The sequence below is a fragment of the Rhipicephalus sanguineus genome, chromosome 4 (genome assembly GCF_013339695.2).
Source record: "Rhipicephalus sanguineus isolate Rsan-2018 chromosome 4, BIME_Rsan_1.4, whole genome shotgun sequence".
Lineage (NCBI taxonomy): Eukaryota > Metazoa > Arthropoda > Arachnida > Ixodida > Ixodidae > Rhipicephalus > Rhipicephalus sanguineus.
The window spans coordinates 119,111,935-119,126,394 of record NC_051179.1 but is presented as its reverse complement, the minus strand read 5'-3'; the positions used below and the strand labels follow the sequence as shown (position 1 = coordinate 119,126,394).

The 14,460-nt window shown below is 46.8% G+C and overlaps 1 protein-coding gene across 5 annotated transcripts in view; it reads right to left on the bottom strand.

The window, feature by feature from the left end:
- Positions 1-239: 239 nt before the first annotated feature.
- The window catches only part of LOC119390621 (uncharacterized), a 42,947-nt gene continuing 28,726 nt past the window's right edge, over positions 240-14,460 (bottom strand). For 3 of the 5 annotated variants that reach the window (XR_007416025.1, XR_005183403.2, XM_037658224.2), the window contains exons 3-5: positions 12,253-12,364; positions 10,272-10,370; positions 243-372 (exon numbers count right to left, since the gene is read on the bottom strand). Coding sequence is in view for 2 of the 5 variants with exons in the window: in XM_037658224.2 (XP_037514152.1) it covers positions 336-372; positions 10,272-10,370; positions 12,253-12,364 (248 nt within the window). In the remaining 3 variants the exon portion in view is untranslated. Of the gene's footprint in view, positions 373-4,682; positions 4,860-10,271; positions 10,371-12,252; positions 12,365-14,460 lie in introns of those variants that run through there. The other 2 variants (XR_007416026.1, XM_037658226.1) reach the window with 2 other exon arrangements.

Genomic DNA, 14,460 nt, shown 5'->3' with positions numbered 1-14,460 from the left:
GATAGCCTCAACACCCGCCGCATCACGGTAGGTGACGCAGCAATGCAGTTTTCCGTCGCTCCGCCACGCGCTGCAGATCCCGCAAACTTTTGCGGCCGACAGTACAAAGCTTGCGTGCACCTAGGCTGTGAAGCAAGTTTGTCGTTCTCAAAACTGGCCCCCCTATGGCATGTTACAGGCACGTCCGCGCATCAAAACTGCATTATGCTGGTGGACAGTTTGGCGAGAGAGGCCATGGCTTAATTTGTTGCGAGTTAGTTCAGGGTCATGATGCAGAGGCTTTATTTTTGCAAAAGAGGATCGATAACGCCGCAATGTATAAACGCAACGGCACATTATTCTGCTTTGTCTTTTCCCAGCTTTCCTTTAGTCCTGAAAAAAAAGGGCCACAGGAATGGTGAAGTTAATGAAAGAGCTGGTTGACTTTTTCTGATCATCATGTCAAACTTTTGAAGAACTGCGTACGCACAGAACGCATATCCAAATGACTACTACCTAAACTTTACAATCGTAATATAGAAAATTCGAGGTGACGACTGCTATGGAAAAGATGACACTTCTTTGGATCGTCCAGCTGGTAATTTTCTAGCCTTGTCGTTAACATCAGCTGCACTAGTCGCTGTGGTGTACAAGGTAATATAAGCAAACGCGGTACATGAGTGGACTAAAAAAAAAAAAAGTCAGTTTCGCCGCAGGGGCGAAGCAATGAATGCAATAGCATCAAGTTGAAACGCGAAACAGCTCGAAACTTCAAGCGCGCTGCTCGAACACAAAGAACGCACATAAAGGACACACACAGGACGAATACGAACAACTGTCACAGCTCGACACTTGCAGCGCGCTGCTCAAACACAAAGAAGAATGCACGAAAAGAACTTTATCATAAAACAGCGCACACACAAATGCAAACGAAGGAATAACTGACCACACGAGCTTAACTATAAACTGACCGCGCTATCAGCGCTCGTGCCTTCCGTTCTTCCTTCTTCATTTGTATTTCTGTGTGTGCGCTGTTTCATGATGAAGACCAACTCGCCCAAATAGCTACTTTCCCCACGAAAAGAACGCACACGCGTTCACAGGACGAGCGAGAACTAACAACTGTCACAGTTCTTACTTCTCTGTCCTGCAGCAGGGCGCTGCAAGTGTAGACCGTGCACAACCAACTGTCCCTACTATGGCTCTTCTGGCTAGCAGCTCTCTCCTTTCGCAAAGGCGGCCGCTGTAGAGAGCGAAGTGACCTTCCTGCGCTCTGTAACTGCAACGTAAACTTCGCGGTGAAAGCACACGACGTGCAAACCGCCTTCCTCACAAGATAAGCGCGTGTGCAAGGGCGATCACGCCCTGTCGGGCGCAGTACAGCTGCTACAGGTAGGAGGGACACTCGCATCCCAAGTCCGGTAAAAACCCAGCGGCAGACGACCTTTAACGCGCGCCGTTCGCGCCATTTTGCGGGTGATAATGACCACAGTGAGGCATGTGCTCCGCATACTGCCAGCGGTAAATGTTATATCCGCGCTTCAGCAAATATTTCTTCTGAATTGTTTTTCTTTGTTTCCTTTAATATATATATATATATATATATATATATATATATATACATATATATATATCCAGGAGGCTGAAATGCAGAAGAGTAACTTCGGTTGCCGCAACAGCTTCGACGGGCGTCCCGCCTCTTTCAAGACATAACAATATTTACAGTGTGTGTGTGTCCTCTTATACCATCTTAAGAGTAGAGGGGAGAGGACGGAAAGGAAGGGGAAGAGGAACGTAACAAGAAAAAAAAAAAGGGAACAGCATGTCAAGAGAGTCAGTAAGAATGATTTTGCTTAACGCGAACATTGTGTTAGTTTAGGAAGCGAAGTCATATTTTGACAACAATACAGCCTCCGCACGCCCACCTTCCCCTAAACGGACAATAATGTAATGACCCCGCGCGTCTAGTAATGCACCTTCCGGTGTGAGGCCAGGGGCGACATTTCTGACGTCCTTTATTGACGTTTACTGTGTGAAAGGAATTGCTGGGGTGGGGACTGAGGGCTTTCAGCGTGTCGGTGTGTGTGTAAGACCTGAAGAGGCCGGTAGTGTTGCCGCGCCGTCAGTATTCTTTAGGTGCAGTGGCTCTTTTTGGGAGAGAAAAAGAGAAGGGGTGTATAGGAAACACATTGAGTAGAAGCTTGTTAGTGTAATGACAGTTTAAGTACAGTGCTGATTAGAAATTCTCTAATCGGTCCCCGGCCCCTGCCGCCCATTGCGAGAATGTTTTGAATGACACCGCTCATGGGTGCAGATGTAAGCTCATGCGCCTCACTATTGTGGGGTCCGTTGTCTACTCCAGAGAAGGGACGATCGCCGGATCAACTAAAAAGGCATTTATTAGTGAAGCTTCAACGCTAGGGCGACAGGGGCTAACCACAATAACAAGCTCACGCACAACATTGGCCCCGGCGCTAACCTTGGCTGCGGCGGACCGCACGCCCCACACAGGCGCGCACCTCACTGCAGTTCCCCGGCAACTCCTCCTTGGCCGCTCGCCGTGCCTCCTTGGCCGCTCGCCGTGCCACACAGGCGCACACCTCACTGCAGTTCTCCGGCAACTTCTCCTTGGCCGCTCGCCGTGCCTGGTTATGAAGCCTGTCCGCATCCGGGCCCATGCGCAGTGGTTTAGCTGCTGGGTCTTATCGCCGCCGGTACGGACATGGGCGAGGGTGGTGATCGGGTGGTTATCGAGGGTTCCCACACATTACCCCTATTCGAAGAAGACGTCGCCTCACCACCTCTCTTGACGATGTCCTTGGTCTTGGCGGTTGCCCACGCAGCAGCTCCGGTCTCTGCCGTAAGCTTGCATAGGGCACCACTGGGCTCGTGCTTTGTGCGCTCGACTCTTTCCGTTCCGGTCGTTGCAATGCAAACGCTGTGCGCAGTTATGCGCTTCCTCGGTGGTCATCACCTCGCCGCGCTTGTTGAACCGCGGCTTCAGGTCGGCTGCTGGCGCGGTGCTGGCCAGCCCGCTACTCCACAGGTAGCGCACGGGCTCCTCCTCCATGGCTGCGTTGGGCGTCGCATTAGCATCTGTGCCGGCAGCGCTTGTCGCAAGTGCAACAGCCCTCTTACCCACGGCGCTGCCTCTTCGGGCGGCATCCTTGGCCTCCGCCACAGCTGCTGCTGCAGCCGTTCTCATGGCGATTGTCTCGTTCCCGGCCTCTGCGGCTGGTATCGGCGTCTCTGTACTCGCTTTCATCATCGCGGCAACCTGGTCGTCCTCCTCTGCGTCGACTGCCATCTTCGATCTCCTTCTCGGGCTCATAATACTCCGCCATCTCTTCACCGACCGGAGGCGTGGCTTCTTGACGAAAGCCTTGGTCTTGTCTGCATCCGTCCTCGAGTCGGCAGCAGCAGCAGCAGGTGTGGACGTGCACACACTCTCTGTCGAGACGGCTCGGTCCTCCTCCATCGTCGCGGCCACGCCCGTGTTCAAGCCGACGTAGTCGTCCGCCTGCGTCACCAAGGCCGGCCTCACCCTCGTCGGTGGCTTCCCAACCCTCTGTTCCAGACAAAACGCTCTCTTCCCTGGTGGCCTCCCCCTTGTCTCGCTCTAAATTGGACTCGCCCTGGTTCATTCCCTCGTCACCGCCATCGGCATCGTTCTTATTCGCAACGTCGACCACCTGGCCTTCGGGCTCCTCTTGCGCCGGTGTGCCCGGCTGCCTAAACGAGCTCACCAGCCCTCTTCCAGCGCCGATGGTCGGGATCGCCACGCCCCTCGCTACTAGACAGTTCGTGGACTCGGCGAGACCCCTCGCCGCGCAGAACACTGCTGGGGCTACGTCGAGGCACTCCATGGTCTGCAGCAGCTTTTGCAGTGTGGCCTCCATTCTTGCTGGCAGTAGACGGGGCCGAATTCCCGTTGAGCGCCAGTTGTGGGGTCCGCTGTCTACTCCAGAGAAGGGACGCTCGCCGGTTCATCTAAAAAGCCACATCTAAAAAGCCAGCTTGAACGTTATGGCGACAGGGACAGAACACAATAACAAGCTCACGGACAAGTTCAGCACACAAATTTGGTCCTGAAGATAACCTCGGCCCCGGTGGACCGCACGCCGCGCACATACGCACGCCTCATGGCGGTTCGCCGACAACTCCCCCTTGGCCGCTCGCCGTGCCTGGTTATGAAGCCTGTCCGCACCCGGTCGCACGCGCAGTGGTCTTCGCTGCTGGGGCTTATCACCGCCGGTGTGGACATGGCCGAGGGTAGTGATCGACTCGCGATCTAGGTTTTCCCACGCTATCTAGGATTCGTTTGTCGCTTCAGTTTCAGTCGGCATGTACAGATAAGTGGTCCCGGACGTTGTACAGTGTAGTGTACGTCGTTTGCACGGTACTTAACTGCCATTACACTAACAAGCTTTTACTCCATCGTTTTCCTTTACACCCCTTCTCCTTTTCTACCCATTTTTCTCTCCCAAAAAGAGCCTATGCACCTAATGAATATTGACGGCGCGGCAACACTATCGGCCCCTTCAGATCTTACACCCACGCCGACACGCGGAAAGCCCTCAGTCCCCGCCCTAGCAATTCCTCTAACACAGTAAACGTCGACGAAGGACCTCAAAAATGTCGCCCCTGGCCTTACACCGGAAGGTGCGATACTAGACGCGCGAGTTCATTACATTATTGTCCGTTTAGGGGAAGGTGGGGGCACGGAAGCTGCAATGTTGTCAAAATATGGCACCGATTCCTAAACTAACACAATGCTCGCGTTAAGCAAAATCATTCTTACGTACCCTCTTGACATCCTGTTCCTTTTCTTTTTCTTGCTACGTTCCTCTCCCCTTCCTTTCCGTCCTTTCCCCTCTACACTTAACATGGCATAAGAGGATACACAAACAATGTAAACATTGCTATGTGTTGAAGAAGACGGGGCTCCCGTCAAAACGTCGACAACATAAACTGTTGTTTGTATGAAGGCGCATGTACGTTTATAATATATATATATGGGTCATTCCATGCCAAAACATCCAGCGTTTTTCCGACCATCACAAATATGGCTGATAAAATTTCCACGTTTTCCTTGCAGTTCGAAACTCGTTCTGCTCGTTTATTTCTGTTGCCAAAAATTTTCCCGCCTGTTTGTGAGAGTCTGTAGTTTTGCGCCGACTGAGCTAAAGGGCATCAAACAACAATTTTTTTCAAAGGACGTTTATGGGATACACTCGATAAATTGGTATTTCCGACAAGCTAGTGAAGTGATGTAACTGTAAAAATAATGGCTTATTTATGTATATCGATTCTTCGAGGGTTTTTCGCACGAGCAAAATTAAATAAAGTTGCAAAGTTTGGTATTTTTTTACAGGAACAAGGCAAACTCAAAGGGTAGAAATGAATTATATACTGGTGGCCTGTTCGACATACTACAAAAGGAAAATAGTTTAGTCGCTGAAGGTGTAGCAGATCGTCTGAAAAAAATTGCGAATCTCACTTTTTTTGAGAAAAGCTCTGTATTCAGCATCAAAAAACTTGCCTTGGTGGTCGGACTAAAAATTAGCGCTACACTTCATTTGAAAGCTCTATGTATTAGCTGAACATAAGCAAAGTTACAAAAGGGTATTATTTTTTAACTTGAGAAATATTTTTTTCAAGTTATGTATCTCCACCAGCTTTTCGCCGACGTAGCTCAAGCGGCACGAAGCACTCACAACGGCAATCTTCAGCCCATGCCCACTTTCCTGGGATGCAGACGTAAAACATGGTGCTGTCTATAAAGCAACCCCATTTCCCTTTCCATTGGTCTCTGAGTATGTGAAATTTGACTCATCGGCCGGTGTAAGTGGGGAGGTACTTTCTAAACTTCTGGATCTTGTACTAAATCATAACCTTTTTGAGTTTAATGGCAAGCACTTCCTTCAGGTCAGTGACACTGCAATGGGCACAAAAAATGGCCCCGAACTTTGCGAGCACCTTTATGGCATCTCTTGAAGTCCCATTTATTGAGGGGCGCGCCTTGAAACCTTTGTATACAGAAGATCCTTGGACGACATATTTATTATATGGAACCATGGTGAGGGGAGCATTCACTGGTTCATATGGGATTTCAACGAGCTCCACCCATCGATTAGGTTCACGCATAGCATTTCCAAAACTAGCATTAACTTCTTGGACGTCACTGTTTCGGTCAAAAATGAACGCCTTTCAACAATCCTTTACAGAAAGCCTACAGACCGGCAAATGTACCTACATTTCAACAGTAGCCATCCAAGACATTGCAAGACGGGTATTCCATATCGTCAGGCCTACCGGTATCGAAGAATATGCACCGATATACAGGAATTTGACAAACACGCAGAACGTCTAAAAAGTTCCCTATCACAACTAAATTATCCCGAAGACATTATTGACGATGCCATACTACGTGCTCGCAACCTCAACCGGAATGACATAATTAATGAGCCAAAAACAGTATCCAAAACAACTTCCCATGCAAATCTTGTACTAACTTACTCCTCATCAGTGCCACGAATTACCAACATACTTTTCCGCCATTTCAACCTAATCAGGCAAAGCAAACGACTGACTTCCATCTTCGCGGAGCCACCTGGCGTGGTGTACCGCAGGAATAAAAAGCTGAAGGAAATTCTTGTCAGAGCAAAAACGAACCCCGCCAAAATTGAACCAGGGTGCCGCCCCTGCGGAAAAGCTCGTTGCAGGGTATGCCCACACATGGTCACAACGCGTGAATGAAAGGCAAGTTTCTCAGATTTCAAATTCAACATCACCAAAAACCTAAATTGTGACTCCAGCAATGTGATATACATGTTACATTGCAACGTCTGCGGACAAGAATACATCGGTTAAACGGACACTCCATTTCGGCTCCGGTTCAATAACCACCGGTACCACGCCACTTGACTCCCGAAACTACCCTTACCCAGACATCTACGCTTGCCAAACCACAGCTTTGAAAATACCAGCGTAACTCTTTTACAGTCCGGTTTCCAAAACACGCGCGCGTGCGAACAACGTTAGGCATATTTTATTTTTAAATTTAGAACATTATAAGCCGGCATCAATGAGGACCCTGAAAGACTCTCCTACCTCCGAGAAATAAGCCAAAATGAATGTGGCAACACGGAATCATAATTGGGACAATGCCTGTTTCTCGATTGGCTCGTACGTGTGCACTGTCTTTTACTTTCTTGCTTTTCTTCTCTTCTTTTCTTTTTTTTTTTTTGCTGGTTATTTTCTTTTCACTACTTGTACAATGTAATGTGCTTACGCTCCCCTACCACTGTGAGGCTGTTCAGAAGGAGCGGGCGGAGATGAAACCTGGAAAGCCGACCCATTAAGGGGACGCTCTTCCCTCACGTGCCTCATCCTGCCCTCCGCGACGACAATTTTGGGTGGCCCGGCGCACGACGCGAACCGGTAAACACTCTCAACTACTTCAGGTGGTACGAGTTTTTTCCCCCTCGCTTCGTGTCTTCTGACTTCGTCGGTGTTCTTCTCTCGTCTTTTCTTTCTTTTTTCCTTTTTTCCTTTTTTCGTAATCTATCTCCTCCACTCTCTCTGAAATGTCTTTGAAGGCGAGAGGGACGCGGCAAGAAGCAAGTTCGAACTTCGACGTCAGTTTTAACTCATCCCCCGAAGAAGTGAGGTCCCCTCCCGAAACTGTCGGGAAATAAATATTTATATCACTCTTGACAACGCCTCCGTTGTGTTATACCCATTACTCGAAAAGTACTGGCCCATTGAACCATTATTCTACACTCATATAATATATATATATATATATATATATATATATATATATATATATATATATATATATATATATATATATATATATATATATATATATATATATATATATGTGTGTGTGTGTGTGTGTGTGTGTGTGTGTGTGTGTGTGTGTTTGTGTGTGTGTGTGTGTGTATACGGAACATGGCGGCGGCAAAAACCAGCATTACGATCTCCAATAATTGCTACGGTCATCAGAAGCAATAAATTACCTGCAAAAATAACAGCAAAACAGGACAACGCATCGCCTTATCGAAGATGGAATAATGTGTATTGGAGTTACCAATCTGCTGTTAGGTAGTGAACGTTAACATGTGCAAGTTTTCGTATATATTCAATTATCGCTGTCAGTCAGTTCCTATTTTTTATAGGTCATGCATGTTCTTAATTGTGCAACACTGCAAAGTAGTTTTCAGCAGTGAATTGTACACAAGCGTCACAGGTTTCCTCGCGATACGTATACAGGTAGTCCCAGCAATCAAGTGCCAATATTTTAAAAAGAAAGGCTGTATTACGCGAAGAGGACGTGCTATGCACTGTGCATTGGAGTAGCCGCCAGTAATTTTGCCGTAAATTAGATAAAATTGTACTAAATTAGGTCAATTATACTAAATTTCGGGAGTCGAGGAAGACTCCTTTCCAACACGAAACAATTTTATGCCCGTGTGCACGAAGTTTGACTTACGTCATTTTCGTTGGTAAAATGCAAATGAACACATGACAAAAAAAAAGCCAGAAGAAAAAAATTACGCGGATTTGGATGATCGGGGAGTCAAACTCACGACCTCTTTATCCGCGAACATAGCTGCCGGGTGCTCTGCTCACTGCACTACCGACGCACATGCGCGAGGCTTCATAAACCCTACTATGAAAATATTGCAACAAAGAAAAACACATACACGTCAGGAGATAACCTGCGTGCGCTGTGCTTAGTTGTCTACGTCTTGGTTTCCATGCGCTGGCTGAGAATATGAACCTATCCACTCAGACACGACCTCCATGACTTGAACCACAGAAAAAAAGAAGAAATCAGGCAGCTTGGCGCTAGTGTTGCCAAGCCTGCAGGAAGAACGTGGCTGGGCGTTCTTCATTGTTTCTCTTTATTTTTCTCTTTGTTCCTTCTTCTGTTTATTTCTCTTTCTCTCTTTCTCTTTCTACCTTGCTGCCTCTGTTTTCTCTCTTTTTATGTGTCTCTTTCTATCTCTTTCTTTCTCTGTCTATTTGTTTCTTTGTCTTTCTATCTAATTATGTCTTTGTTCCCTTTATATATTTCTATTTCTGCCTTTCTCTTCCTTTCTATCTATACTTCTTCTATCACCCAAGTTATTGCATCACACGCAGGAACGATCGGCCCACGTGTTCTGGGAGCGCATCAGAAGATGAAGAGGACGAAGAGAACGCATGCAGCCCGAAGTATTGCGCTCATAATGCTGGTAGTTTTTCTACATGACCAGGGCAGTTTTTCCTCGCGAAGAAATTTGATTTGGTTTCGCCAACAAAATTTATTTTGTTTTAATTATTTCTTCCCCTTTTCCTCTCCGCTTCCGTCGTCCTTTCCTCCTCCTTTCTTTCCTCTTCTCCACTTTGCCGAGTAATGTTTTCGTTTAACTCTCGCACCTGCTGTACTCGATAGTGGGGCTTCCCAATTCCTGTGGCGCATACCCACACGAGCTTTTTTTGTCCACGACAGACGGATCGACTTACGCTCGGCTTTAACAACTCCGCTGTTAAAATAAATTTATCGACTTTTGTTGCGGCGGCCAGTGGCCCGATTCCGCAGGCCATGCCGATGGCACAGTACTGGCTTCATATTACCCGATAGCCGACGTCAATTCAAGCTGGAGCATTCTGTATCACGTAAGAGCTTCAGTCATCTTCGAAGGCGTGGTGCGCGCACATCTTTATCGACACGATTGGTCGTCTTCATTTCTTTACTCCGACAAGGTCGTGGTTCGTGTTCCTGCCTATTCGACCAATATCAAACGTCTTTCATTATTTTTTTCAGCTCTTTTGAGTGATTAAGGACTTAGTTTATTTCGACACTTCTGCCATTGCCTAATCGCCATCTTAAGCCATTATTATTGACTCATAAATACTGCGCAGATAATCCAGGCAATGTTGCGGCCGTATAATATCGTCCATCATGAAAAGCTTGAACAATGTGCCAGCTTTGCGCCACTATGAGTAGCTTCAATCTCTTGCGTACGACTTTGCAATATTCAGTAGACCTCTTACTGGAGTCTCGAGCAAGCTATCAGCCTCTCTGAGCTAATATGTTGCCAAGTGTCGATGAAGTCCTGCACCGTTCACACCCTCTGACGCTCCTCAAGTCCTCATTCATGCGGTGTTCACGGACTCGATAAAAATTTTCCTGCCTCATCGATGGCATAACTGTTCGATTGCAAATGCACCTCTGTTTTAGCGATGCTTAACGTATTCGGAGTGTTAATGAGCACTTGAAGACGCAGAAGAATTACCTAAGCCGGCGGCAATTGTCACAACATCTTGGCCAAGCATCTGCAACACCACCACATCCTCTAGGTCTTGTTTCGCTTGGTCTACCCCGGGTTGAGCACCTACATTTGAGAAATAACGTCGTGAATATCAGTTTTGAAAATGTTAATGACAATGGTCTAACAAATTACATCTGCTGTAACGGCAACAGAGATGAGCAAACTATCTCTTTACGAGAATAAGAAATTATAAGTTTTATAACACCAGCCGAGTTACTTAAACCGGTTTGAGGGTAGTGTCTCAACTGATGCGTGCGTGCGCCATGTGATGACTAGATTTCATCGCACCCGCCACGGTGGTCTAGTGGTTACGGCGCTCGACTGCTTCCCGCAGGTTGCGGGAGCTAATCCCAGCCGCGGTGGCCGCATATTCGCTGGAAGCGAAAATGCTCGAGGCCCGTGTACTTAGATTTAGGTGCACGTTAGAGAACTCCAGGTGGTCGAAATTGCAGGAGCCCTCTAATACGGCGTCTCTCATAATCATATCGTGGTTTGGGACGTTAAACCCCATCTATTATTATTATTATTATTATTATTATTATTAGTTTTCATCATCTCGAAACGATTTTCAATTCACAAATTTACTCACGCACGTATCGACAAGTGGACTCACTAAATCCGCAAAAAACACAGCCTGAAAAACTTTATGAAATTTAGGGGAACTCTTGACCTTTGCCTTGAAGAGTAGAACGCGATGGCGCAATCGGGCCCCGTTCGCATCGCCTTCTCAATGCTAGCGTGGCTTCGCATTTGGGTGCACACCTCCGCCGTGCTGCAAGGAAAGCAACGTCTGTGCGCGTAACATAGGCCCTTTCAAACTATCCTAGAATGGCTACTGCAAGTACACTTCCGTGTTGCCCTCTACGCCGTAATTCTTTCTCTCACCAATTAGCAAAGTGCCCACTACGCGTCGGTAGGAAACACGCACGCGTGCGCGCATGCCCACTTTGCTGATGCTATTGCTGCTGCCGATGACGATTAATCATGCCTGAGTGCTTTTCATGGCTAGGCCCTTACACCACCAGCTCGTTGCGCAGCCCATATGTTTTGACGCTGGTGAAATTGTACGCTTCTGCCACGCAGTATTACGTGTAGTTGACACTTCTCGCACTACTTAACTTTCATATAGTGTTTTTTTTTTTCTCAAAGCGATTTCGAGACCGGGCGGGGCTCTGCGGTAGAACACCTGCTTTCCACGCAGGAGGCACGGGTTCGATTCCCACTCGAATAGATGTTTCAATATTATTTATTTATTTGCATCTGTTACACACAACGCTAATTTTTCGCTCAGAACCAACGACGCCTACACCAGAATTTCCGCGAAGCGAGCTAATTGACAGTATTGCGATCAAAAAATAAGACCATAATATCACAGAAGGCATACTCGGTAATTTGCGTAATGAATGCTGAGTTTCTGCGAGAAAAATCAAGTCTTGAAAAAGCGTAATTGCTGTGCAGCTTGATGATTGAGAGAGTTTATTATTTGATGTACGTCAAATGAAACATTAATTTTTCTCGTACAAGTGTTCTGTCCATAGGATTCTTAGTCGCAGTAAGCGTATAAACATTACAAACATCGATACATGATCTTCTGAATAACTAAAATCTGGACGCCCATTCTGAACTATAGAGTTTTTCCTCAAAAAATAATGACCGTACGATGTGCCTCAGAAAAAAAAAAGTGCTTGAGACCAGTCGCCTTTGTGTTGCTCATGAACATACCTATTAAGGAAATAAAAACAAGTCAGGCCGGTCACCACTACAGCCACAAAATGACAGCGCTGTCTGCAGAGCAGGCACATTCTCGAAAGGTGAATTTTTTCAGTATGCGTGGCGTGTTGTAGGAATAATGCGGCGTTGGCAGACGTGCAGGTGTTTCAATAGCACTCGTTCGTTGTTAGATAAGCATTTGTACATTAACCGTAATGTAACGTGAGGCACTCACCCTGACACAATAAGTGCCGCCGCATCCTCTGTACAAGAAACTAGGACACACGGCTTTTTCAAGGCACGGCTCTGTCCACCGGGTATCATGTGTCCGAAAAATGTGCACTTGCCTAAGAAAGAAACAAGGTTATTGTTCTCGTTCTTTTTTTTTTGCTTCTTAAACAACAGTCAAATAATAAATAGCAGGGAGCCAAATGTTTTGCAAGGCCTTCTACATCTCCAGCCAGCATGCTGTAGCAGTAGTGCCAAAGATGCGGAAATAGCGGGTGTAACGCTTTCGCACTTACCTCTGCTGTAGAGTTTGCAGTGATTTCCTAGGATTCGTAACCGGCAATCTGATAACCGGCAATCTGAGGTTAAGATAGACATCTGCAGAACCACCGCAACCAAGACTACTCGCACTCCCGAGGAAGAAGCCGCCCGAAGTTAGCTACCACCTTGTAACTTTACATAGAGTGGCAAATAATGAACAATGATGCAAGACAGAAATACATACAAAAACTTGCAAATTAGCGAGCCAAGCGAATTGAGAGATACATCTACGTAAAGTTACAGGCGTCACAATTATTTAAAATTTTGTTTTAGTTTCGTTATTTGTGTCTATGTTGGATGTGCCGGAAATTCTCGTTGCACTTTAGGCCCTTTCATGGTGAAATAAAGAGCGAAATTGGGGTATTCCTCGTGACACGTTGCTTGCTCAATGCGCTGATAATAAATCGGATATGCAGGTGTTCCTAAAGATCAATGAGAATTACATATCCAGTAATTTATTGTGGCGCTGAATCAAAGCGTCTTTGAAAGTATAGTCGCCATACTACTGCTACAAGTGACATCCAATGTTTTATATAGTTTATGGCAGCATTTCGACTGCGAAGCTGTACATAGTCGACCCTTCGCCTATTGCTTGTGTTCGCTCAGCGCTGGCTGCGAGGTCTTGCGGTGTGGCGAGGGTGAGGCACAGTAGGAGGAGGAGGGCTATGCCGGCACTAGAAAGGCGACAGTCACGCTTGGATGAAAGGGAAATGCAGTGTCTATGGGCAAGGCAGGGCCGGGCCGTGCCGGGCCGGGCTGGGCCGATTAAACAAGTTTTCACGGCAAGCCAGGGCCGGGCTCGGGCCTGAAGCTTCTGGCTTAGGATTGGGCCCGGGTTTGAGGTGGCGGGATCGGGTGGGGTAGGGCTTGGACACTGCTTTGTTGTTAAGACTGTTCCACATACGTTGCGCATACATATATGTTCAACGTTTTATCGCGAAATAAAAAATGCCTTGTTTAATGTGGGGACAGCCTATATGGAGAAATTTTATTAGGGACAAGTACTGAACTTACTTTGCTTCGCGCATATGGGGCTAAACGGGGGAGCTAAAAGTAAATGGGTCAGGCGCTTATATAGATAACATCTCGCTATTCTATGCTTTAGTTGCATTCGTAGTTATTTTACATCACCAATGTTATTTTGTAATCGCGGTGATAAAGGTAGTGTACTAAATTTATACGTATCACTTATGATCGCAAGAACCATCACAGAGCTCCAATTCGGAGAAACGTTCTTTAGCGTTCCAGCAGTGCACTAAAACGAAAGGTCTGCGCGGAGTCTCGGTACACACAATCATTATAAAAACACATTCTTTTTCCGTGGCTCCCTCACGACTCCTAGTCGTAAGGCGACGCGAGATTGACATGCACAGCCTGCTTTGTGTGCCCGCATTGTTAACGTCTGAGCTTTCAACTTGACCCGCTATTTGGTGCGAGAGTTACATGACACTGCCGTAATAGCGTTGTAATGTGCAGGAATAGTATATGTCCATTAAACAATAAGGCGTGGGACACAGTATATTCGCCGGACGAAATATCTGGCCTGAAAAAAACAATTACGAATTCTGTGCCGGGTGATGTCCCCTTACCTTTAACCATAAGCATCCAATGAGTAACCGCCGAGAACATTATTCGCGTCTTTATTACCAAACTGAAAAGAACCCCTAAAATTGCTTCGTCCCCCTCCTGCCAGTCCTACCGACGTAGTTCAATGGCCTCCTTCTACCGGTACAACATCGTTAGGAAGGCATACACCTTGATAACATGAAAAAAGGGCATCTTACAGACCGTGCATTGACATACATTGCTGCCTCCGTGGAGAAGCCCTCAAAGAGCAGTTTTATAGATGATATTGAAGAGTGGAAAGACGTTCGGCACCAAGAGCAATCAAGCG